This window comes from Trichechus manatus, unplaced genomic scaffold (assembly GCF_000243295.1).
Source record: "Trichechus manatus latirostris isolate Lorelei unplaced genomic scaffold, TriManLat1.0 scaffold00010, whole genome shotgun sequence".
NCBI lineage: Eukaryota > Metazoa > Chordata > Mammalia > Sirenia > Trichechidae > Trichechus > Trichechus manatus.
The window spans coordinates 29,775,923-29,802,222 of record NW_004443946.1 but is presented as its reverse complement, the minus strand read 5'-3'; the positions used below and the strand labels follow the sequence as shown (position 1 = coordinate 29,802,222).

The 26,300-nt window shown below is 47.2% G+C and overlaps 1 protein-coding gene across 1 annotated transcript in view; it reads right to left on the bottom strand.

The window, feature by feature from the left end:
- The window catches only part of LRRC74A (leucine rich repeat containing 74A), a 127,122-nt gene that overhangs the window by 56,065 nt on the left and 44,757 nt on the right, over positions 1 to 26,300 (bottom strand). Inside the window, exon 14 of the mRNA XM_004371124.1 lies at positions 12,654 to 12,765. Within this exon, the coding sequence (XP_004371181.1) occupies positions 12,654 to 12,765 (112 nt within the window). The remainder of the gene's footprint in view (positions 1 to 12,653; positions 12,766 to 26,300) is intronic.

Below are 26,300 nucleotides of genomic sequence, written 5' to 3'. Positions count from 1 at the left end.
AGGTACGTGTGAAGTTCTGTCCAGGTACCTGGGCCCATGCTGAGTTTGTGTCCTCACCTTGAAGTACACAGATGTGAGCCTTCTGGACAGTGGCCGTGGTCTAGGAAACTTGCACACCCTTCACAGGCCATTCTTTCTGGGGCTGTCCCTCTGTGAAGGTCTGACCATGCCTGCATCTAGACCAGCTTGGAGAGCCTTGTTTCCCACCAGGCCTCCCCACTGTTCAACCAGTGGTTGACTAATCACAGCGCCTGTATCCACTGCAAAAGGAAACGCTTGGGCCCATGCCTCTGATTATGAACGAGGCCTCTCAGCTGAGGTACCTGCATCCAACAACCAGAATGCAGGCCCTAAGTAACCCCAAATAAAAATCATGTATAGGATCTGCATGCTTACACACATATACACACCCACACACACGCATATACCACATACCCCTCCCACCCTCACTCTCCCAAGTGCGCCCACACTCATTCACTCACACATGCTCACACCCATGTGCGTGGACACAGCTACCCCCTGGGACAGCACTGAATTTAACTTCGCTCATGTTCTTGGCTGTGATGTTCTGAGAAAAGGGAGGAGAGCATGATCTGAGAGACGTCGGGTGCCAGCCTGCAGTGCTCCTCTTCTAGTTGTGACTCCATAGTCAGCTCCCAATTTTCTGTTCCCCTTGGGAGGTGAGGGAGAAGGGGCACAGATAAGCTGCCAAGAAAGAAAACAGACCAAGGCCTGCACACAATCACACGCCAATTACCAGTACTGGGCTGTTTCCATATGGGCAGGGCTCCAAGTGGGGCCCAGAGGTTCTGACCTCCTCTGGAGCCCACATGATGAGCGTGGTAGGCTGACTCTGGTGGATCCATTGGAATGGGTCAAAGTGCTGGGGAGAGGGGTAGAGGAGGCACAGGGGAGAGAAGACCCAGGGGAGGAAACCAGGATAGGCCTCAAGAAGCAGAATTGGCGATGGATCTCTAGGTATTGATAAAATCTCATCAGGAAAGGCTGAAAACAACACCATCCAAGTCCAAAAACAATACAGAATCAGTGTAGAAGCCATAAAAGCTTGTTTAATTCAACAAATATTTAGTGGGTGCTTACTACGTGCCAAAGGAGCCCTGCTGGCCCAACAGTTAAGCACTCAGCTGCTAACCAAAATGTTGGTAGTTCAAACCCATCCAGCAGCTCCAGGGGGGAAAAGACCTGGCAATTCACCGTAAGGATTATAGCCTAGGAAACCCTCTGGAGCAGTTGTACTCTCTCACATGGGGCTGCTATGAGTCGGAATCAACTTGAAGTCACCTAACAGCAACTATGTGTCAGGCCCTGTGGAAGGATCCTTAAGAGAAGAAAACACTCTACTGTACTCCCATCCTCCCTATTTCCCCACACTTTCTTTCTGAGAAGGGCCTTCCCAGATGTACTCAGCGCCATTTTGCTGTTTCTCAGGGGCTATCCACCAGTGTGGCAGAAGGTCAAGAGGACCTGGCCAGAGTCTGAGAACCTTAGTCCCGGTCTGACTTGGTCACACACTAGCTGTATGTCCTTAACTAACTCACTGATTCTTGTTGATGCTCAGTTTATTCATCTAATTTAAAAGACTTCGTCCTGTCTCCTTTGCAGAGCTAAAAAACACCAGATGGTGGTGTGATGGATGGGGATGTGCTGGCAAACCCTGAATGGCGAGGATTACCACTCTCTGCCATAAACGGAACTCACTGCTAAGGACCACTGATAGACGTATTCTTTGCCCCGTGACTAACTGACCCTATGCTGTTATACTTTCTTGCTTCTTGGTTCTTATGGATTTAAAAAAAAAAAAAAATATATATATATATATACTGTTTTGAGAATATACACAGCAGGACATACACCAGTTCAACAAATTCTACATATAAAATCCACTGACAGTGATCGTTGTTGCTGTTGTTAGGTGCTGTTGAGTCGGTTCCGACTCATAGTGACCCTGTGTACAACAGTGCCATCCTCACGATTGTTATGTTTGAGCCCATTTTTGCAGCCACGTGTCAATCCGTTTCGTCGAGGGTCTTATTCCTTTTTGCTGACCCTCGATTTTACCAAGCATGACACCCTTCTCCAAGGACTGATCCCTCTTGATTACATGTCCAAAGTACGTGAGACAGTGTCTCACTATCTTTGCTTCCAAGGAGCACTCTGGCTGTATTTCTTCTAAGACAAATTTGTTCATTCTTCTAGTCATGGTATATTCAATATTCTTTGAGAACACCATAATTCAAAGGCATCAATTCTTCTTTGGTCTTCCTTATTCATTGTCCAGCTTTCACATGCGTATGAGACAATTGAAAATACCACAGCTTGGATCAGGTACACCTTAGTCCTCAAAGTGACATCTTTGCTTTTTAACACTTCGAAGAGGCCTTTTGCAGCAGATTTGCCTAATGCAATACGTCGTTTGATTTCCTGACTGCTGCATCTGTGGGCATTGATTGTGGATCCAAGTAAAATGAAATCCTTCACAATGTCAATCTTTTCTCCATTTATCATGATGTTGCTTATTGGTCCAGTTGTGAGGATTTTTGTTTTTCTTATGTTGCGGGGTAATCCATACTAAATGCTATAGTCTTTGATCTTCATCAGTAATTGCTTCGAGTCCTCTTCACTTTCAGCAGGCAAGGTTGTGTCATCTGCATATCGCAGGTTGTTAATGAGTCTTCCTCCAATCCTGATGCGCCATTCTTCTGAACGTAGTCCAGCTTCTCGGATTATTTGTTCAGCGTATAGACTGAATAGGTATGGTGAAAGTATACAATTCTGATGCACACCTTTCCTGACTTTCAATCTTGCAGTATCCCCTTGATATGTTTGAACAACTGCCTCTTGATCTATGTACAGGTTCCTCATGAGCACAATTAAGTGTTCTGGAATTCCCATTCTTTGCAATGTCGTCCATAATTTGTTATGTTCCACACAGGCGAATGCCTTTGCATAGTTAATAAAACACAGGTAAACATCTTTCTGATATTGTCTGTTTTCAGTCAGGATCCATCTGACATCAGCAATGGTATCCCCGGTTCCCGCGTCCTCTTCTGAATCGGGCTTGAATTTCTGGCAGTTCCCTGTCTATGTACTGCTGCAACCGCTTTTGAATGATCTTCTGCCAAATTTTACTTGTGTGTGATATTAATGATATTGTTTGCTAAATTCCGCATTCTGTTGGATCACCTTTCTTTGAAATGGGCACAAATATGGATCTCTTCCAGTCAGTTGGCTAGGTAGCTGTCTTCCAAATTTCTTGGCATAGACATTGATTACATTCTTCAAATTGCGCAGCCGTTCTCACCTTTTCCAAATTGTTCTTCCCCCTTTAATATAAACTCACTGCCCCCTAAGCTTCCTATCTAACGTTTCGAGTTGCTGTTGTCAGTTTAACCCCAAGTAGATAGTTCATTAACAGAGCACAATACTCAAGGCAGTCGTTCTTTACTAATCAAGCTGAACTATTGTTTGGTTTATATATATATATGTATAAACTGTTTCTCACTCTCGCTGTACAACAGTGGTTCTCCATCAGGGGTGATTTGTCCCCCAGAGGACATTTGGCAATGTCTGAAGACATTATTGGTCAGTGACAGGAGGCCCTGGGCCTTCCAGGGGGATGTCCATACAAAACAGAGCAGACTTCCCTTGGGAAATTAATCAGGGTTCTCTGGTGCCCAAAGAAGGGCTTCCTCCCACCTGAGTTGGACCTTGGCCCACTCCTGAAGTCTCTGGCTTCTGCTTCCTGTGTTCCAATTCCTGGCTGTACTCTGTGCTTCCCTCAGCTCCACAATTTGACTTTGATGCTCCATTCTGTGCCCCTGGCTCCTCCTAGCCCCTACCCTGCAGCCAGGCAGATAGAACAATAGGCCCTCTTTCCTCCTCTGGTTTTTCCACAGTGTTCTGCATAAGCAAGGGGTCACACTTGACCTCTGGATAAGTGATGATTTACCATATTTGGTTTGGAAATGCTCCATCTATATGATGTGCCAACATTCTGGTCTTGGCACGGGCTTGCTCATTCCACATTTGTTAGGACTTCTTTGGTTGTGAGTGCTGGAAGTCGACTCTGGCTGGGCTAAGTAAAACAGGAAATCTATTGGAAGGACCCCAGGGGTATCACAAGAATTCTACAGCAGAACCGCTGCTGGGCATCAGGGATGGATGGAAACCAGGGACAGGAGCATTGTGGGGAGCACAGAGAGTCCTCCTTCCCCTTCTGCTCTCTGCTTCCTGCCTATACTTCCCCATCTTCTTCATTCTTCTCTCTTTAAAAAAAATTTTTTTTGGGGGGAAAATATACACAACGAAGCATACAATTTGTATATGTACAGTTAATTGACATTCTTCACATTGTATCACCATTCTCGCTATCTCTACCCCTATTGTTTCACTGTCGCTATTTTACTTAGATTCTCTGAAAGTTCTCATCTGTGGTTAAGAGTTATTGTTGTCATTTCAATCTCATGTAGGTAATTCTTCAATAGGGTGCAAAGCTCAAGACAGACATTCTTTATTTATTGAGCTAAATTGTTGCTAAGTTTAAAGATGACTTCATGAGATAGTTTGGGCTCAATGTTCCAAAGTTGTTTCCAATATGACCCAGCAATCCCACTCCTTGGAATACATCCTAGAGAAAAGTTGTTTCCAGGCAATAGATTGAGGGTCCCTCCACTCTCAGTGTGTCCAGTAAGTCTGGTTTTCAACAAGAATTTGATGTTCCCTTCCTCTATTTTTCTCCTTTTGATCAAGATCCATCTATTGGGTCCCTGATCAAAATGTTCAGAAACGATAGCTGGGCACCATCCATTTCTTCTGGTCTCATGGCCATTCATTCTTCCCTCTTGCTGTAGTTTTCTCGGATGCCTGGATATCAGAGCAGGAAATATGAAAATGTGCACTGATGACAACAGAGATTGGGTTAACAATCCTCTAGTCAGGGGAGCAGCCACTCTGGGCTGGAGCCTCTCAGTGCTGATCCAAAATTCCTGGGGAAGGGTTTCATGTGTAGGCATGCAAATAAAACAGTTGGTATCCATGTGAGGTTTAGATTGATGGCCAAGGCAAAACACTGAAAGCCAGCTCATACAGATTCAGAGGGAGAGTGCCTGCGTGGGTGATGAGTTATGCTTGGTGGGGCTGGGTGGAAATAAAATCAGAGACACTTAGAGTCCTACATGTGAAGCTGGGAAGGATCCATTGCATGAGTCCAGGATAGGGGGGATCTGGCTTAATTCTATTCAACCCAACACACTTACATGGAGAAAATAAGACAGCCCTGGTCCCCTAATGAGGGAGTCAGACACGCAGACAGAAAACTACAGTACGGAGTTGGTACGTCTGGAACAGGGCTACAGGCGGAGGGATGGTTAACTTCACCAGGGCAGGGCACAAGAGCTACACAAGGGAAGCGCTGTTTGAGTGGAACCTTGATGGACGGAGTTAACATCTGGTTGGCAGACAGATTTCATAATGCTGAATTTTACCTGAACCCTCTGATCCTGGAAAACAGCGATGGTTAAAGAAATTCTCCCATCCTTTGAGTTCAGGAAAAGGGCTTACTGCAAATAACTACTCCTCCCACAGGACTTAGATGAGTTTCTTGTTTACCTGTGAGAAGACCGGACACAGACCCTTCAAGTTCCCATTCCTTGCCTCGTAAGTAAGTAACTGAATTTCTTGTCCCCAGTTAGGCCCCATGGTGCCTGACCCAAGCCATGGTATTTTCAATCGCCTCCTACTCATGCGGAAGCTAGACTATGAATAACGAAGACCAAAGATGAACTGATGCCTTTGAATTATGGTGTTCTCGAAGAATATTGAATACACCATAGACTACCAGAAGAATGAACAAGTCTGTCTTGGAGGAAGTACAGCCAGAGTGCTCTTTGAAAGTGAGGATGGTGAGACTTCATCTCGTGTACTTTGGACATGTGATAACCAGTCCCTGGAGAAGGACATCATGCTTGGTAAAGTAGAGGGTTATCGAAAAAGAGGAAGCCTTGTAATGAGATGGATTGACACAGTGGCTGCAACAGTGGGTTCAAGCATTAACAACAATTATGAGGATGGCACAGGACTGGGCCACTGTTTTGTTCTGTTGTACGTTGGGTCCCTATGAGTTGGAACCGTCTCGGCGGCACCTAACAACAAGTAAGGGGGACATCAGAAACAAAGGGCAATAGTTGTACAACTTGAAGAATGTAGTCAACGTCACTGAATTGTACATGTAGCAATTGTTGAATCGGTGTATGTTCTGCTTGTATATTCTCAACAACAACAACAACAAATAAATTGTTTAAAAAGAAAAAGAAACAAAGTGCTGTTACCTTTGGTTAGGCTTCTCTCTGCCCTCCAAGTCCCTGAACTTTGGCCCACCCTCAGCCTGAGCCAGCCTACTGCCCCTCCTTAAGAGCCCCTCCCAGAGAGGAGACTCACTTCAGTGTGTGTAAAATGGTCTCTGATTTACTATCTGATGATATCACCCTTTCGTCCTGCTTCCCCACACCCGGGTTTTTTCTCGCCCTGTATGCTCTTAGTCTCTGTAGGAAAAGAAAAGCCCTTTTTCCCTAGCTCTCTGAGAAACTTGCTGATCTTATGGTCTGAGTGTTCTCCCTATTACAGTAGACCCCTCTCCCCCTTATTGCAATAGTCCCTTTCCCACTTTTCGTTTTGAATTAAAGTCTCTTCCTACCCAAGTCAGGATGTGTTTTTATTTGACAGAATGGAGAAGGACACGCCTGGAGCTTGTGGAAAGCCCCAGAAAACCTGGGCAACTGCTGCAAATATTACATCATTGGGAGGGTTTCTTCTCTCCTTTTCTCTTTTCAGGCCCTGTATTAGTTTTCAACTGCTGTCATGATAAATGACCACAAGCTTAGTGGCATAAAACAACACAGATTTACCCTCTTACAGTTCTGGAGGACAGAAGTCTGAAATGAGTCTTTTGAGGATAAAATCATGGTGTCAGCAGGGAACTTCTGCTGTTCCTTCTGGAGACTCCAGGGGACAATCTGTTTCCATGCCTTTTTCAGCTTCTACAGGCCTCCTTCGTTCCTGGGCTCGCGTCCCCTTCCTCTGTCTTCAAAGCACATCACTTCAATCTCTGCTTGCGTCATCCCATCTCCTGCTGCCTTTGACCTTCTTGCCTACCTCTGTGAAGGACCTTTGTGATTACGTTGGGCCCACCGCTTGGATAATCCAGGATAATCTTCCCATCTCAAGATCTTTAACTTAATCACATCTGCAATGTCCCTTTTTGCCATGTAAGGTAACATATTCACAGGTTTAGGGGATTAGGAAGTGAACATCTTTGTTGTTTTTAGTTGCTGATGTGTTCTGGCTCTGACTCACGGTGACCCATGTGTAACAGAACAAAACACTGCAGGGTCCTGGCAAGGGTAGATTGTGCATTAAGGAAGGTACGTATGGGCTTACATTAAGCAAGGTACGCACGGTTTACTTGTGTTTATTTACTAATCTGTAGTGCACAATTTCACATGGATTTCACCATATCCTTGATGTGGTGAAACTGTGCACTACAGATTATTAAATAAGCACAAGTAAGCCTGTGCGTACCCTGCTTATTGGGTAATCCATCCCTGGGTCCTGCACCATCTTCATGATGCTTGGTATGCTGGAATTCATTGTTGCAGGCACTGTGTGTATTTTGAGAGCCTTTCAACCTAGGTAGGAGCCCTGGCAGCACGGTGATTAAGAGTTTGACTGCTAACTGAAAGGTCAGCAATTAGAACCCACCAGCCACTCTGCAGGAGAAAGATGTGACAGTCTGCTTCTGTGAAGATTTATGGCCTTGGAAACCCTATGGGGCAGTTCTACTCTGTCCTTTAGAGTTGCTGTGAGTTGATGGCAGTGAGGTTTGTTTTCTTTTCTTTTTTTTATTTTAGGTTAAGCAGATTAAGCAGGCCTTCTGCTGGCAGGTCCAATCAAGTCTTTGCTCCCTGGGTTCCAGTTTCTCAGGCCGAGATTGGTAATATATCAAGGTGGTGCAGGGTCTAGTTTCGAGAAGGAAGATTGGAGGCCTTGCCGATTCCTTCCCCTCCCACCCTGCCCCAGTGATATTCTTTATTTTATGAGCCAATCTGTTATTTAGCTAAAGGGTGACCTCAAGAGATAATTTTAGTTTAAGGTTTAAAGAGTATCTCATAGTATCAGTCCTGGGGAGTCTTATAGTCTCAACCAGTCCAGTAAGTCTGAACTTTTTAAGAATTTGAATTCTGTTCCATATTTTTCTCCCATTCTATCAGAATCCATCTGGAATTGATCAGAACGGTTGGTAGTAGTAGCTGGTCACCACCTAGTTCCGGGTCTCAGGGTAGAAGAGGCTGTGATTTGTGTAGACTATTAGTCCTGTAGACTACTTTCTTCTCAGAGTCTTTAGTTTCCTTCTTTCTCTTTTGTTCCAGATGAGTAGAGACCAATAGATTTATCTTTGGTGGCTGCTTGCAAGCTTTTAAGACCCCAGATGCTACTTACCACATTGGGATGTAGCACATACACTTTATGAACTACTTTATGCCAATTAACTGAGTTGTTCCACAAGACTATGGTCCTAAGCCTTCAAACCCAGAAAACCAATCTCACAAGGTGTTTGGTTATGCCTAAGAAGTTTCTGTATCTGTGTCCCCTGTGTGCTTTATTATATATATGGATATACATACATGCACATACCTGTATGTACACATGCCTATACCAAAACTTGTTGCTGTCGTGTCAATTCCGACTTACAGCGACCCTATAGGACAGAGTAGAACTGCCCCATAGGATTTCCAAGGAGCAGCTGGTGGGTTCGAACTGCAGAGCTTTTGGTTAGCAGCCAGGCTCTTAATCCCTGTGCCACCAGGCCTCCACATCTGCCTATAGATACATCTATCTCTGCACACATAAACCGAAAGCAAACCCATTACCATCGAGTCAATTCCCACTCATAGCGACCCTATAGGACACAGTGGAACTGCCTCATAGGGTTTCCAAAGACTGCCTGGTGGATTCAAACTGCCAACCTTTTGGTTAGCAGCCGAGCTCTTAACCACTATGCCACCAGGGTTTCCCAACACATATGTACCCATGTAGTCATACCCATACACATATGCTTATATACATATTTGTGTAACCACTCACATATTTTTTGGTTGTTATTGGTATTCTTGCAAAATTATATTTGTTATATCCTTTATCAAAAAGTCCTTTTCTCTTGCACACTTCTTAGTGACATCATTTACCTTGGTCAAACTGTGTACACTTCACCCACATTCAGTGCTCCCTTTCCCATCACCAAAAATAACAAGTATCTGCTATAGGGTCACAGTAAGTCGGAACCAAAACTATCTTGAGAGTGCTTTCCCCTCTCCACCCTCCACTCTTCCCTCTCCACTGCCAATTCTGCATTTGGCTCTGCCATTAATAAAGCTGACCCAGTGTGCAAATCCCTTCTTGGCTGCTTCTACCTGTTCAGGATGGGCCAAGAGCCCTAAGGGGAGGAGGAGTGAGTGCAGAGTTCCTCATACCTTCCGCAGTCCACTAAGATGGCTATCAAGGCAGTGGGAGAAGGAAGAACAGCACCCAGAGCACGGGAGGTAAACAGTCCCATTGTCCTCCATGCTAGGGAGACACGATAGAGTTTTGTGTTCCATCTTGGGGTTACATCTTAAAAGAAACACTTGAGCAGATCCTGGGAGCAAGCCCAGGAGGAAAGAACAAGAAACATGTCACACGATGAGCAATTACAGAAAGTAAGAGAAGAATTAACATTTGTTGAGTGTCTAAAATATTAAGACACTTTGCTTAAAGGTCTCTAATCACCCTAGAAACCCTTGAGAAAAGTGCATTTATCCTGATTAAAGAGATGAGCAAACAGGAACTCAAAGAGCTTAAGAATATCTCCTAAAGTCAGACAGGTTAGGAAGTGGTGGGGTTGGACTCCCCAAGTCTTGCTCCAATGCTGCTTCTCCATAAAAGAACTTTGGAGAAAGCTTTTGAAGTAACTGCTAGTTGCCTACCCAATACCCATTCTCCCTCTCTTCTTTATCATAACACCATCATCATTTTATCTGAGGCAGCAACGTGTCCAGATTTAAACACACAAAAGATAGTCTCTCCACATCAAAACTCCCTGAGGGACCAAATTGCTGCACTGAGGGCTGTGGGGCCCATGGTCTCAGGGAACGTCTAGCTCAATTAGCGTAACATAGTTTATAAAGAAAATGTTCTACATTCTACTTTGGTGAGTAGCATCTGGGGTCTTAAAAGCCTGTGAGCGGCCATCTAAGATACTCCACTGGTCTCACCCCTTTTGGGAGCAAGGGAGAATGAAGAAAACTAAAGATAGAAGGGAAAGATTAGTCCAAAGGACTAATGGACCACAACTACCACAGCCTCCACCAGACTGAGTCCAGTACAACTAGATGGTGCCCGGCTACCACCAGTGACTGCTCTGACAGGGATCACAATAGAGGGTCCCGGACAGAGCTGGAGAAAAATGTAGAACAAAATTCTAACTCACAAAAAAGACCAGACTTACTGACCTGACAGAGACTAGAGAAATCCTGAGAGCAAGGCCCCCAGACACCCTTTTAGCTCAGTAATGAAGTCACTCCCGAGGTTCACCTTTCATCCAAAGCTTAGACAGGCCCATAAAACAAAATGAGATTAAAGGGGCACACCAGCCCAGCGGCAAGGACTAGAAGCCAGGAGGGGACTGGAAAGCTGGTAATAGGGAACCCAAGTTCAAGAAGGGAGAGCGTTGACATGTTGTGGGGTTGGTAACCAATGTCATAAAATGATACGTATAGCAACTGTTCAATGAGAAGCTAGTTTGTTCGCAAACCTTCATCTAAAGTACAATTAAAAAAAAAAAAAAGATAGTCTCTCCTGCTTTGCAACTTGAGGAGGTCATATGACACTTCTGTGCCCATAGTCTAACCAATCATCTATGGTTGGTTGAGGCCACATCATTCGATCTCTACCTGTATGGTCACATTGCCTTCTCCTCTTCTGTCTGTATCAATCTCCCTCTACCTCTCTCTTATAAGGACACTTGTGATTGCATTTAGGGCCTACCCAGAAAATCCAGGATAATCTCCCTGTCTCAAGATCCTTAACTTAATCACATCTGCAAAGACCTTTTTCCAAGTAAAGTAATATGAACAAGTTCTAGGAATCAGGACCTGATAGCTTTGGGGCCATTATTCAGCCCATTACAGTGTGTGATTAGGACATAAAAGGCACTGCCGCTCCCTTGTTCTCTCTTGGATCGCACAGTCTGAAGTTGTGTGCAGCCCCCTGGAGAGGCCAGGTGGTAAGGAACTGACGCCTCCTGCCAACAACCATGAGAGTGAGCCATTTGGAAGCAGATCTTTCAGCCTCAGTCAAGCCTTTAGACAGCTTGACTGCAAGCTTATGAGAGATGCAGAACCAGAACCACCCAACTAAACTGTTCCCAGATTCCTGATCCTTAGAAACTGTGTGAGATGATGTGTGTTTGTTGTTTTAAGTGACTACGTTTTGGGGTAATTTGTTATGCAGCCATAAATAATTAATACATCACTTTCCAAGTGACCCTCCAAACCACTGCCAAAGTAATTTTTCAAAACTGAAAATCTGATCAAATAGTCTTCCTTCTAAAATCCTGTGGCTACCCATAATTTTCAAGGTGAAGTCCTAACTGCTTTGCTTAGCACATGAGGCCCTTCCATATCATACGTGGTCTCTCTGCCTAGCTCCCAGGCTTTATTTCCAACAATCCCCTGCACACTCCTTCATCTAGAACTACTGGCAGTTCCTTCCCAGGTCATGTTGTCTTTAAGCCTTTGTTTATGTTGTTCTCTCTACCTGGATTGTCCCCCAATTTTCCTCTTTCTTCAACTAACAAACCAACCAATCTGTTAACTAGCAAGAAGGACTTAAAGGCTGGTGGATCCTGAGCCTTGCCAATCCTTGGGGTCTGTGACAGGTAGATGCTAGGTGGCTGCCGTTGACTTCTTCCTGGTGCTCCCAGCCTTGGGCAATTCCCTCCCCTTGAGTGTGGGCAGGACTTGTGGCTTGCTTCTAACTAAGGGAATATGGCAAAGGAAGTAATGAGGGTATCTAAAAACAAATTCCGGATGAGAAACCCTTTGCAACTTGCCAGGAGATAACCAAGAGATGCTGGTTTGTTGTTGGGCATGGTTGACTCAGTAATTGCTCTCAAGTCAGTTCATGTCTGTGCATTTTATTTCCATAATTACAAGCTCCATGGTGATACCTATTTATTTTAGCCCTTCCTCCTCTGCTGTGGGAAACCCTCAGTGAGATGGGTTTACACAATAGCCACAACAATGGGCTCAAACATACCAACAATCATGAAGATGTTGAAGGACCAGGCAACATTTCGTTCTGCTACATGTAAGGTCGCCAGAGCTGACTCAAAGGCAACTAACAACAACAATCTTGTGCGTGTATGACTGAATTACTGCGTTTCAAACAAAAAGAAAAGGTCCTGGTGCTTAGAAATAAAAATGGAAAAATACAGAGAGGAGTTTCCTTTCTCCTCCCTTTCCCCACCTGCTGTCACTGCCCCGCCTTGGCCTGGCTGTCCCACTGCTAGATGTTTGCTCTGCATGTGCCCTTGGCAGTACCTGGGCCTGCAGGGTGGGAGCTGCTTCGAAGTGTGGACAGTGGGCTTGTCGCCTGGGATCCTCGGAGCTGGTAGTGAAGGATTCCGCAGACAAGCAGTCGTAGCAATGGAGGCTGAAAAAGTGCCACACAAGGCCACAAAACAGGGACCAACTCTAGGAAGCTTGTATTCGATTTCATAACATAAAGCCTGGCTCTCGATTATTAATTTTTAAAATTAGATAGATTGCTGAGTGAGTAGTGGGGACAGATATTCATGGCTTCCGGGGAAGGAGCAAAAGCTATGACCTGGGATGACAGGGAGGGCTTGGTGGAGGACAGTTCTGAGCTGGGCTGGTAAGATGGGAGAGTGGACCCGAGTTAGGGAATTGTTGGAGCCTGGGATGGGAGTGTTTTGCCCCACTCCCAGTACTGTCTCCCCAAGTGGCACCTTTTTTTTTTTTTTAAGTTGCCCAACTTTTATTCAAATACCTTTTTTTTTAATGAACTATTTTTTAGAGCTGTTTTAGATTTACAGAAAAATTGCGCAGAAAGTACAGAGTTTCCATATGTCCCTTCCCCTCTACATACTGTTTCCCCCATTATTAACATCTTGCATTCCTGTGGTACGTTTAATTGATGAACCAACATTGATACATTAACTGAAGTCCATAGTTTACATTGTTGTTGTTGTTGTGGGCTGTGAAGTCAATTTTGACTCATAGCGACCCTGTAGGATAGAATGAAACTGCCTCATAAGGTTTCCGAGGCTGAAATCTTTGCAGGAGCAGGTCACCAGGTCTTTTCATCCTTGGAGCAGCTGGTGGGTTCAAACCACCGACTTTTCAGTTAGCAGAAGAGCGCTTAACCATTGCACCAGCAGGGCTCCATTAAGGTTCACAATTTGTGTTGTATAGTCCTATGGATTTTAACAAATGCATAAAGTCATGTGTCTATCATGACAGGATCATGCAGAATAGTTTCACTGTCCAAAAAATCCCGAGTTCCATATAGTCATCACTCCCCTTCTTCTCCTAAACCCTTGGCTACCATCTTTTTACTATCTCTAGAGTATTGCCCAAATGGCACCTTTGGAAGTAATATGTTGACATTATGGTTGCCAAGATCAAGATGGAAAGACATCTGGAGCAGAGCTTCTCCAACTCTCTGTGGCAAAGGGCCAATTTTTTTCTTTTTAATTTCTAATTAATCATGGACTGATTCTTTTGTAAAATGTAATAGAAAAGAATTAATAGAAAAATGAAATGAAAAAGAGGTATACAAAATACAAGCCAATTTAAAAATTGTTACTAGTTTAAATTTACATCAAATTACTCTGTCAAACTGCAATAAAGTATCTAAATGCTTCTTCTCCATTTCTGTACTTACCTCACCTTGGACCTGCAGCAAGCAGTCTGCAGATGGGAGGACCACACTTTGGGTAGCATTCAAGATGGTGAAACATTCAGAAAAGATGGTCAAAGGGTGAGACCTTGAAAACATCACTTCCCAGCCCTCTACCTGGCCCCCTGCCTGTCCTGGGTTTTCTCCCCCATGGTGGAATCTGGCTATCCCTCTGGTAGGAGAGGTTTCTGGGGAGGCAGCTGGCCAGGCTGAGAGGCGTGGTACGCTGGCGTGTTAATAATTCAGACTACCATCACACTAGTGAAGTCCCTGGGTGGTGCAAACGGTTAATGTGCTCAGTTGCTAACTGAATGACTGGAGGTATGAATCCACCCAGAGTGCTGCGGAAGAAAGGCCTGGAGATCTACTTCTAAAAAACCAGCCATTCAAAGCCCTAAGGAGCACAGTTCTACTCTGATACAGGAGGGAGTAGAGTCAGAATTGACTCCACAGCAACTGGTACTAGTCATGCAGGTATTATTTATAAGCGTTTGTTCAACATTTGTTTGGAGAGGAAGCTGAGCCCTGCACAAGGTGGGGGGTGGGGGAGTGAGGGTTGGGAGGTGCAGGGTGGAGGAGGGGAGGCTGAGCCCAGCATTGGGGCAGGGGAGGAGGGCACACAGGGTAGAGGAGGAGATGGCTGGCTCTGCTCCAAACTTGCAGAGTCCTCTCCACAAACAAACGACCTGCAGGGGACTCAGCATCCTCCTTGGAAGGCGGTTTATGAAGCAGTTCTTATACTGAGCACATCCTTTGGTGAGGGCCTACTCCCCATCCCCAAGCAGCTTGTCAAAGTGGGCCCTCCAGCTGAGAACACTGCTCCTCCAGGGCCAGGTAAGTGCCGGCAAATACAACCTCCTCCGTCCTCTTACAAGGCCAGTGCTCTTTTAGCATCCCCGGGGAGCATCTGTAGTGAACAATTTCACATTTTCACCACATCAAAGGCTCTGCTTCTAGGTATGGCTGGCATCTGTCTCTCTCCCAACCTCACAGCACCTTCCTACAGAATCAAAGCCTCTTTTCAAATTTACAATCCCTGACAGGAATGGGTGACCCAGTAAGCAAGGTAAGCCTGGGCTTACTTGTGCTTACTTACTACTCTGTATGAATATCATTTCACTCTAGATGATCTGGTAAGCAAGGTAAGCACCATGCTTACCCGCCTGTTGGATAATCCGCCCTTGGCTGGGACAATGATATCAATAAAAACACTGACTCTGAGCCAGGCCCTGCACTCAGCACTTGACATGCTCTATCTCAGCTCAGTCTCATAACCACCCTAGGAAGGAAGGTGGGTATTGGGCCCATTTTACAGACAAGCAAACTGTGGCTCAAAGTTTTAAGTACCCTGCCCAAGGTCACATAGGTAGTAGATGGTGGAAGCAGGTAAGCTCAAGTCTATCTGACTCAAAGCTCATATTCTGAGCCAGGATGTGGAGATCTGGAGTGGGCAGGAAAGAGCCCAGAGCAGAATCCCGGTGAGTTTCTCTGAACGGAACTGGGCAGAAGCCAGGCTGCAGAGTAGCTAGACAGTTCTCCCTGCCTTTGGGGAGGGGGCGGAGTCATGAGAGGTGTGCCTTCTCCATTTCCTTGGGAGAGGAAGGAAGGGGCAGCCTTCAGCCTCTGCCCTCTACAATTCATAATTTGGCTTTGGGCCCAGCTCGCTGCATAGGACAGTGGCAGGTATTAAGCACTCAGTACTGACTTCCGCCAGGTGATTTCCCACTAGGTCCCTCTCACTGGGTGGTGACATGACAGGTCAGTCCTGACTGATGGGCTTACTGCAGCCAGTCACCCTAGGCCCCTCCTCAGCATGGAGCTGCACAATGATGGATAAAGATGTCAAAGGTTAAAGATACAAAGCTTTGGGAGATACGATTGAGCAGGACTAATTGTCCCCTTCCTTTGCCCTCTGTAGGACAACAAGTCCTGCTCAACCATCACTGTGAGACAAGACTCCAAACCTGCGTGGTGCTCACAGGTTGTACCTGATTTCTAGATAGCCAGTGGGCCATTAGAAAAAGGGCACCAATAAGTAGTGTGGATTGCTCTATAAGCATCACATCCTTCCCATCATAGCCTGAACACAGGTTACCCGCTGCAGTCGAGTTAATTCTGACTCTTAGTGATCCTTTAGGACAGAGTAAAACTGCCCCATAGGGTTTCCAAGGCTGTAATCTTTATGGAAGCAGATTGCTACATCTTTCTCCTGTGGAGTGGCTGGTGGGTTTGAAATGCCAACATTTCGGTTAGCAGCTGAGCGCTTCCCCAAGGTGCCACGAGGGCTCCTTGAACACACGTTAGCACATGGACAGTAGCTTTTATCACTGACAAGAATCAGACAGCTTATGACAGGGAAAGTTCCATCACTAGCTATCCCCCCTCAAAGGCCATCTGGGTAGAGATGACAACTATTCCTTGTGCACCTCACTTTGTGTCATGGGTGAGGGGCTTAAATGGGACCCTACCTACTGTTGGTCTCCCCCTGGCCAGGTAGGTCCACTGAGGTGGACTGAAAACTTATGCTATGTGTGCCCCACCTGCACCATAGCTGAGGAGACTCAGAAAACTTCCTCTCTCAGCTATTTTATACCCCCAACCGAAGAGACTAATTGTATCTCCCCTACCCCCACAGTTTCCTCCAGACATTTTCTTTCTTTTTTTTTTTTAATTGTGATTTAGGTGAAAGTTTACAGAGCAAATTAGTTTGTCATTCAAAAATTTATACGCAGATTGTTTCATGGCATTGACCACAATTCCATGTTGTGTCAACACTCCCCCCTTTCCATTTCTACCCCGGGTTCACCCTTTCCGTTCTTCCAGTTTTCCTGTCCCCTCCCATCTTTGTTCCTGGGCAGGTGTTGCCAGTTTGATCATATATTTGCTTGATCTAAAAGCACGTTCCTCACGTGTATTATTGTTTGTTTTTTCTTATAGGCCTGCCAATCTTTGACTGAAAGGTGAACTTCGGGAGTGGCTTCATGTCTGAGTTAGAAAGGTGTCCGGGAGCTGTAGTCTCAGGGGTTCTTCTAGTCTCTGTCAGACCAGTAAGTCTTTTTTTTTGTGTGTGTGAATTTGATCATTTGTTCTACATTTTTCTCCTGCTTTGTCCGGGACCCTCTGTTGTAATCCCAGTCAGAGTGGTCGGTAGTGGTAGCCAGGCACCATCTAATTCTTCTGGTCTTGAGGTCCTGTAGGCCATGGTTCATGTGATCCTTTAGTCCTTTGGACTAATTGCTCCCTTGAGTCATTAGTTTTTTTCCCCCTCTCCTTTGCTCTGGACTAGAAGAGACTGATAGCTGTATCTTAGATGGCAACTCGAAAGCTTTTAAGACCCCAGATGCTACTCACCAAAGTAGGATGTAGAACATTGTCTTTAAGAACTGTGTTGTGCCAGTTGATGTAGATGTCCCCCAATAATTGTATCTTTTTAACCCTGCTGGCAAACATACTACTACATTATGCCTCCTTATCTTCCTAAGGAGGGGATGGTTACCTCCAAACTGTATCTTTTTAACCCTGCTAACAAATATCCGGCCTCACTAGGGGGAGGGGAGATGGCTTTTTCCTAAGGCCTAAAGATGCCAGCAGGGAGAGGAATGGAGAAAACCGTGGCTGTCTGGCTTGACTGAAGGACTTACTCCTCACGCTCTCTTTTCCCCCAATGTCTGGGATAGATAAGGTTGTTTGGTCAGGAAGTAAGAAGGCAGCTGCAGTAACTGGGTGTAGGGTGGGGACTTTCTCTCCTCTCCCCTAACCAGAAACCAGTTGCTGTCGAGTTGATTCTGACTCATGGTGACCTCATGTGTGTCAGAGTACAACTGTGCTCCGTAGGGTTTTCAATAGCTTATTTTTTGGAAGTAGATCACAGGTCTTTCTTCTGAGGTTCTTCTGGGTGGACTTGAACCTCCAACCTTTTGGTTAGTAGCTGAGTGTGTTAAATGTTCGTACTACCCAGGGACTCCAGCTGGGCCAAATCCTTGGAAGGAAGGACACTAGTAGTCCCAGGTATGTTTGGATGGCCAAGAGTAGAGGGGCCAGTGCTCTGCTTTCTGGCTGCCCTCTGGGAAGGCGGACAGCCCCGGAGAATTCCTTGTGCTGCCATGGATTGTGTTAGTGATGGCTGCATAGAGATCTGGACAGAGGATGTGTTAGTCTGGGTTCTCTAGAGGAGCAAAGCCAGTGAGACGTATATTTATATAAGAGAGACATTTACTTCAAGGAAATGGCTCATGCAATTGTAGGGGCTGGTAAGCCCCAAATCCATAGGTCAGGTGGCAGGTTGAAGACTTCTGCAGGCACTGGAAATGGAGTCCCAGGAACTGGAGATCAGACAACAAGAAGAGGGCAAGACTAAGATAGAACGAGCTTTGCCAGAATATCCATTTATGTACTGGAGGCAAGCCACGCCCCCAAGGAAACTCCTCTTTCAACTGATTGGCTGCTCGCATCAGATAGCATCATGGAACGTGATTACATTATATTACATTATGGAAGAACAACCAGTCCAGTAACTGCTAAGCCCCTGAGAATCATAGCCTAGCCAAGGTGACATATAACATTAACCATCACAGAGCGCTTGGGCCTCCCCACTGGAGTCCCCGTACACCCCGTGGGATGTGAAGGTCTTTCTGTGTGAACAAGCCTGATGCACATTTGATGCCGAGGGTTGGAGGGTCTCAATGAGGGAGGCGGGCCAGGGATGGCAGCATGAACCCGCACAGGGCAGAGTTGCATCCCAGCTGCAACCCCTCCCCACACCAACCCTCTGAAAGGGCATCAACTGCCTCTTAGAACCAGCCCCAGGGAGGAGCAGGGTGAGGAGGGAAATCCTGATTTTAATGGCGTGTGAGCAGGAAACAACTTCGAAATCATTGCAGTGACCAAGTTTGTCTAGAAGTCACTAGATTAAAATTTGTTATCAGACAGAGGGCAAGGGTAAATGTGGCTTATGATAAAAATTAAGCTTTAGTAATGGGAAACAGAAGAGTTACTTGTTTGCATGTCAGAGTGTGGGGACTGTGGAATGGTTCAGTCTGGGGAGGGGGTCCCTCCAGACTGGGGCTTCTGCCCACCCCAAGATCCCCACCCCGGAATCCCTGTCTGAGCTTCCTAGTGCGGCTGTAGCAGAAATACCACAAGTGGGTGCCTTTAAAGACCAGAAGTTTATTTTCTCACAGTTCTGGACATGTCTCTCAAAGTCTAAATTAGGGACAGAAGGTAGGGGGAGCCCATTTCTGCCAGGGAGAGCAGGCTGTGCTGGTCTGGCTTCCGAGAACCAGGCCAGGCTCCAGGCAGACCCAGAAGCTAAGTCGCAACCGTCCCACAACACACACAGGGTCAGGGCCCCCTCCACCCTCTTGGTGGAGCCTGGATCCTCCCCAGCCCTGGCCCAGGACCCAGGGCCTGCTGCCCTCCTGCCAGCTCCTTTCCCGGCACAGCCTGACCCTGGACCAGCTGTGAGCTGCAGGCGAGGCAGAGAGAAGCAGATGGCTGGCCTCTGGGAGGTGGGAACCAGGGGTCAGGCCAGCCCACGTATGGCAGCTCAAGGAGCAGGCGGCAGTATTCTGGAGGAACTGCTGAATTACCTACTGGAGGGAGACCAGAGCCGGAGCAGGCCTGGGCGGGCCCTGCTGGCTGAGGCCCTTGAAGAGCCCTTTCTCCTCGCTCAGAGGCCTCACCACCACTGCCCTCCCCCTTCTCGTCCCCACCCTCCCCTCCACCCTGCCTGCCTCAGAACCAGACAGCAGCCTTCTCCAACTAGGAGGCGGGGAACGTCAGCTATCCCCCTGCACCCCACTTGGTGGAGGAGGCCACTGGGGCAGGGGGTGTCCTCCCCGCCCTGCCCTGCTTTCTTACTTGCAGCCTGTTGAGATCAGTGCTGTTCTTCAGATCCTACCAGGCCAGTCAGGAGCCCACCTCAGAATTGTTGCGGGGAGAGCTGAGGAGGGGAGAGGATGGGTCGGCTGTGCCACCACCCTCCAATTCTATTTCCCAGAGAGGAAGGCCCTGTGTGATAAATGTTCTAAATCTCAGACAGGACTGGCCACAGGATTTATGGGGCCCAGCCCCAAATGGCAGGAGCTTTGGTGGCGCAGTGGTTAAAAGGCTCCACTGCTAACTGAAAGCTGGCGGTTTGAACCTACCAGCTGCTCCAAGGGAGAAAGATGTGGCAGTCAGCTTCCGTAAAGATTTACAGCCTTGGAAACCACACGGAGCGGTTCTACTTTGTCCTGTAGGGTCATTATGAGTTGGAATCGACTAGACGGCAGTGGGTTTGGGTTAGTGCAAAATGACAATGAGGAGCCACTTGTTAAAAAAGTATTAAGGATTTCTAGAGAAATAAGAAACGTCACACGAGTAGACACCCATGTTCATGGCAGCATTGTTCACGATAGCAAAACGATGGAAACAACCTAGACGCCCATCAGCAGATGAATAGATAAACTATGGTGCATACACACAATGGAGTACTATGCAACGATAAAGAACAATGATGAATCTGTCAAGCATCTCATAACATGGATGAAACTGGACGACATTATGCTGAGTGAAATAAGTCAATCACAAAAGGACAAATACTGTATGAGACCTTTATTGTAAAAACTCATGAAAAAGTTCACACACAAAATGTAACAATCTTTGCTGGTTATGAGGGATGGGAGGGGTGGGAGGAAAAAAATTATTAAGGATTTCAAGATGGTGGCAGCAGAACACTGAGCCAGCGTGGGGCCCTGTGAAACTGGCCCTGCCCTCCTGGGCCTCACCTGTCTCCCCTGGACTATACAAGGTGTCTTTGAGACCTTGGCTGTGGGTGGGTTGGAACAGACACCCAGCCCCTGCTCCTTCACTTACACTGTACTCAGTGGCAGTGTCTAGAGTCTTTCCTCTCAGGGAAACTGAGGCAGCAGGGAGGCCTGGGTCTTCATCAGCCCATGCAATACCACCACCCCAAAGCGTCAGGAAGGAGAGGTGGTGGTGACTGCGTCCAGGGGCTCCCATTGGCTGCCCGTGGTAGGCCAACCCCGTGTTCTTGGAGGTCAGGTTGCAGCGGAATTCCTACCCTGTCTTCTGTTGTCCATCGGCACCCATCTCACCTGCGAGGAAGGAGCCGGGGGCATCCAGGGTTGCTTTGCCAGCTCAGACCAGCCTCTCTGTACAGCCAGGCTGCGGCAGCTTTGTTCTTCGCCTCGGCCTCTGCACCGTGGCTGGCTCAGCAAGCCTGGGTGGGGTGATGGCCCTCGGGGCTGCTCGGATCTCTGAGCCAGAGGGAGGGTGGGACCTGGGGAAGATCCAGGAGTGGACTGATTAGAAGTCTTGGGTGACTCTGGCAGTGCAGCTAGGCCAAGGTCAGAGAGAGCAGCAGGCTCTGCCTGAGCTAGAAACCACCCTTCCAACTGCAGAGAAATGCCAGGCCTGGAGGGCAGGTGGGCCTGACAAAACCTCCCCAGTTCGTGCCCCCCAGCTGGCTACTCTACCCTGACAGGTCCCTTAGGGCACTGTCCATGCTGAGATGCTTCTTTCTGCAGCCTCATCTCCAGGCTGTGGGACCTGCTACCAGCTTCAAGGATAACGCCGAGAACCTCTCCCTTTGTTGTTGTTAACTGCTGTCAAGTCGGCCTCAGTCATGGCAATCCTGACTTACAGCGACTCCATGCGCAACTGGACGAAATGACCTGAACCTATGCACAACCAGATAAAATGCTGCCTGGTCCTGTGTCATCCCCGTGATCCATTGCAGACTGGATAGTTGTGATCCATATGGTTTTCATTGGCTGATTTTTGTAAGTAGATTGCCAGGCCTTTCTTCCTAGTCTTTCTTAGTCTGGAAACTGTGCTGAAACCTGTTCAGCATCATAGCAACGTGCAAACCTCCACTGACAGGTGACGGCTGCACTTGAGGTGCATTGGCTGGAATAGAACCCAGGTCTCCCATATGGAAGGTGAGAATTCTACCACTGAATCACCACTGCCCCTAGACCGCTCCCATTAAACCAAAACCCACTGCTAGTCAAGACGATTCCGACTCACAGTGACCCTATAGGACACAGTAGAACTTCCCCATATGGTTTCCAAGGAGCAGTGATGGATTCGAACTCCTAACCTTTTAGTTAGCAGCCTTAGCACTTAACCACTGCACCATCAGAGTCCACCTCTGCCATTAGGGAGCACTTATTCAGGGCCTGACAAGGGGCTAAGCTGTTTATGTGCATTATCTTGTCTATTCTTACAGTAATCATAGGGGGTGGGCCCCAGCCTCTGGCCTACACTTCTGTTATCTCAAGCATCAGTCAGCATTCATTCCAGACCTGTTTACACATGAGCACTGCCCAGCTGCTGCGGTGCTGTGTCTGACTGAGCAGCTCTCAGGAAATCCTACAGCTGGGCTGCTGAGAGCAGAGATCCATTCGCTCTTTCTTCTGTTCCTTAAATGTATTCTCCGAGTATATTTGAGCCCCAGGCATGGTACTAATCATGGAGATCTATAGACAAGGAAGCACAGCTCTGGACTTAAGGAGCTCATGGTCCACTAGGCAATGAGCACACAGAGGGATGCGTGTGTATGGGGAGCATGGGAGAATGGGCTTGTATCTCCTAAGGTGCTTTTGGCTGCAAGTAACGAGAAACTCAACTCAAAGTAGCCTAGACGTAAGGACATTTATTGGCTCACTTCACTGAGTGGGGCAGGGTGGGAGTTGGGGAGCAGCTGGCTAGCAATTTAACCACGTCGTCAAGGACTCTGGGTCGTCCTGTCTTTCTGCTCTGCCATTCTAGCTGCAAGGGAGTCTGGAAAGCGAGTACCAGGCATTTTCTGTTCCGCCTAGGAGGAAGGAGAGAGAGGGGAGTGACTATTGGGTGGGGAAGCGATCACCTGCCACCTGTTCCATCTAGAGCAGTGGTTCTCAACCTCTGCACTATGGACATGCTGGGCTGGATCATACTGTGGGGACTGCCCTGTGCATGGCAACATCCTTGGCTTGTCCTCACTAGATGCACTTCTCCCCCAGGTTATGGCAACCAAAAATGTCTCCAGACATTGCCCTAATATCCACTGGGGAGCAAAATTGCCCCTGGTGGTGAACTACGATCTAGAGTCTTCCCTAAGCCATATTGAGTAGTCAGGGCAGGCTTCCTGGAAGAGGTACTGACTGAACTGAGACTTGGAAAGTGAGGAGTTATGGAGCTGAGGAAGGTGGAGAAGGACCTCCTCCTCCTCTTTGCGTGTGTCAGTCTTTCAACAAACACATGCTGATAATCCCTCACATTTTTATACAGCTTTGTAGTTTGAAATGTGCTCGTTTATATTGTTTCGTTTAATCCTCTCCATGGCCCTGAGAAGGAGAGCTGGTGGTGCAAACAGGTAAGTGCTTAATTGCTAACAGAAAGGTTGGCAGTTTGAACCCACCCAGCCACTCAGCGGGAGAAAGACCTGTCAATCTGCTTCGGTAAAGATTACAGCCAAGAAAACACTATGAGGCAGTTCTACTCTGTCACATGGGGTCAATATGAGTCGGAATTGACTTGATGGCACCTAACAACAACATGGCCCTGAGAGATAGATGCTTTTATCCCATCTTATAGACAAGAAAACGGAGGCTAGGGACATTAGAGCCTTGCTACCTGGCCAGCGAGTGGTGGATCAAAGAGCAAAACCCTTGGGTTTGACGTTCTTCGAGGCTTTCTTCTTGGCAGGGTGGGCTCAGGAAGCAAATTGGCCTCCGCCTTAGAAAGGTTTCTGGGTGTCTTCCCACTGAGAGACTAATGAGGCTTGAGCTGCAGGGACTCTTACTTCAGTGAGGCCCCCTCCAAGGCTCTGGAGGATTTGATGTTTATGGCATCGTCAGCTTTTAAATCTGTCATTTGTTGTGATTTCTTTTCTCATTCTCAATCAACATCTACTTTCTATACCTGACGTTGTATTTGTACATTTTTTAAAAGCTTTTTTTTAAAGTGACCACCCAAATTGTGTAAGCTTAGCTCCTGCGGAAACTGGATCCGCCCCTGGGTTGGGGAATCTGCGCCCAGGCAGGCAGAGGGCTCTGGCTCCGGTTCCTCGCTGCGGTCTGGGTCGCTGAGGCCAGCTGCGTTGCTGCCTTTTCAGGCACTATAAGAATTTGACTTTCCTGAGCCTGTTCGGGGGTCCTATTTTCTTTTTCTGGCCTTTCCCCGCTCCGGCCTCAGAGCTGGAAAAGCAGTGCCAAGAGGGAGGACGTGTGAGGTCGGATCGCCCTCTGCTGGGAAAACAGAGGCACAGCCGGGAGTGGCTTACTGCAGCTGTTAGGACAGCAGAGCCAGAAGGCTGGCGGGTGTGGGGGTGAGAGCGCAAACAGGCCCCCACCCTTCTTCCGGATGTGGACTTTCTATAGATTTTGCATTAAGGAAAAGATACTGCATGATTTTCCTTAGCAGAGATGGATAACCAGTTATCTAAACCCGTTGCCATCGATTCCGACTCATAGTGACCCTATAGGACAGAGTAGAATTATCCCATAGGGTTTCCAAGGAGAGGCTGGTGGATTCAAACTGCCGACCTTTTGGTTAGCAGCCAAACGCTTAACCTCTGGATCACCAGGGCTACATTAGCAGTTATCTAGTGAATTCAAATTAAGTAGTGGTCCACTTCCTGTTTCTCTTAACCAGTCTGCAAAATGTGGATGAACATCAAACTGGAAAAGAATTCCAAGATACCACATAAAACTTCATTATTTTCGGAAATCAACATTACCCAACATCCTCTGGATAAAAATGTGTCTGCGTAATTCATATGTGAGCATGCTTTGATTTGACACAAGCCTCATCCATCCTGGTATCCCCAGCGGCGGTCCCCACGTCAGGTCCTCCACGGACTCCCTAAGGCAGCTGCAAAACAACACCAAAAAAGTCCTCTGAGGGTCACGCCACTGTCCCTCCATAAAAGACACCACTGGGCCCCAGCACAGCCCTGCCCCAGCTGTCCTTGGTTTCCCCTACTCTCCAGGATGTCTGCTTCCTGAGGGAGAACTGACCTCTATCTCTTCTCGGTTCCGCTCATCTAGTTCAAGGCCACTGGTCAGCAGCTAATGTTTGGGACACAGGCTTGCCTTGCCAATAAATCATTCTTTTCTTTCTTTTTTTTAAATCCCAAGCACCCAATTGACAAGGCAGTTCTGGTCCCCTGCGGACATCGAAGCTGCCGCCACCACCAAACTCCAGAGGTCGAAGCATACACTGCTGACCTGCAGGCCCCGGGTGCTGGATAACACCACTGGCATCGCCACCAGCACTGCTCTGGGAACTCCATCCAGCTGCAATGCTGCAGCTGTTGGAAGGAATTCTCTTCAGTCCTTGGTTCTTGGGGGCACCAGCTCCTGAATCTAGCAGAGTGGATGTCTGGTGTAGTCATGGTCCTTGGGCCCAGCTGCAAGGGGACCCTGCCTCCCCCAAGACGTGTAAGGTGGGCACTCCCCAGCCTCGGAAGGGCGTTTGATCTCAGCAGCCAAGAAGAATGCCAGATGTCTACTGTCTGTCCCTGTTCCAGCTGGCCTAGGACTCTGCATTGCTCATACCACATCTACCAGTGCTGCTGGCCCTGGTACTTCCCTCCAGTTCTTCCTAAGATCTGGGCAAAGTTTTTTGTTTTTACACAAGCTTTAAGTCAAAGCTTGAGATTGGAATGTCCCCTTCTTCCCCCTTCCCCCCACCATGGTATTTCAAAGGCCCAGTAGTTGGGTTTTTCAAAGATGGCTGCTCAGTTCAGCCCCTAATGCACCCTGCTGGAGCTGCAGCTTCTCCCCCACCTTCCCCCTTAGGAGTGGAGAGCCAATGTCACAGGGCCATGTTTATTTATATGAAGCATTTATATGCCAGTTGTCTTAGTTATCTAGGGCTGCTATAATAGAAATACCACAAGTAGATGGCTTTAACAAAGAGAAATTTATTCTCTCACAGTCTAGGAGGCTAGAAGTCCAAATTCAGGGTACCAGCTCCAGAGGATGGCTTTCTTTCTCCGCTGGTTCTGGAGGAAGGTCCTTGTCCATCAATCTTCCCTGGCTGAGGAGCTTCTCAGCACAGGGACCCTGGGTCCAAAGGATGAGCTATTCTCCTGGCTTTTGTTTCTTGGTGGTATAAGGTTCCCCATCTCTGCTCACTTCTCTCTTTTATATCTCAAAAGAGATTGACTCAAAATACAGCCTAATCCTGTAGACTGGGTCCTGTCTCATTAACATAACTGCCTCTAATCCTGCCTCATTAACATCATAGAGGCAGGATTTACAACACATAGGAAA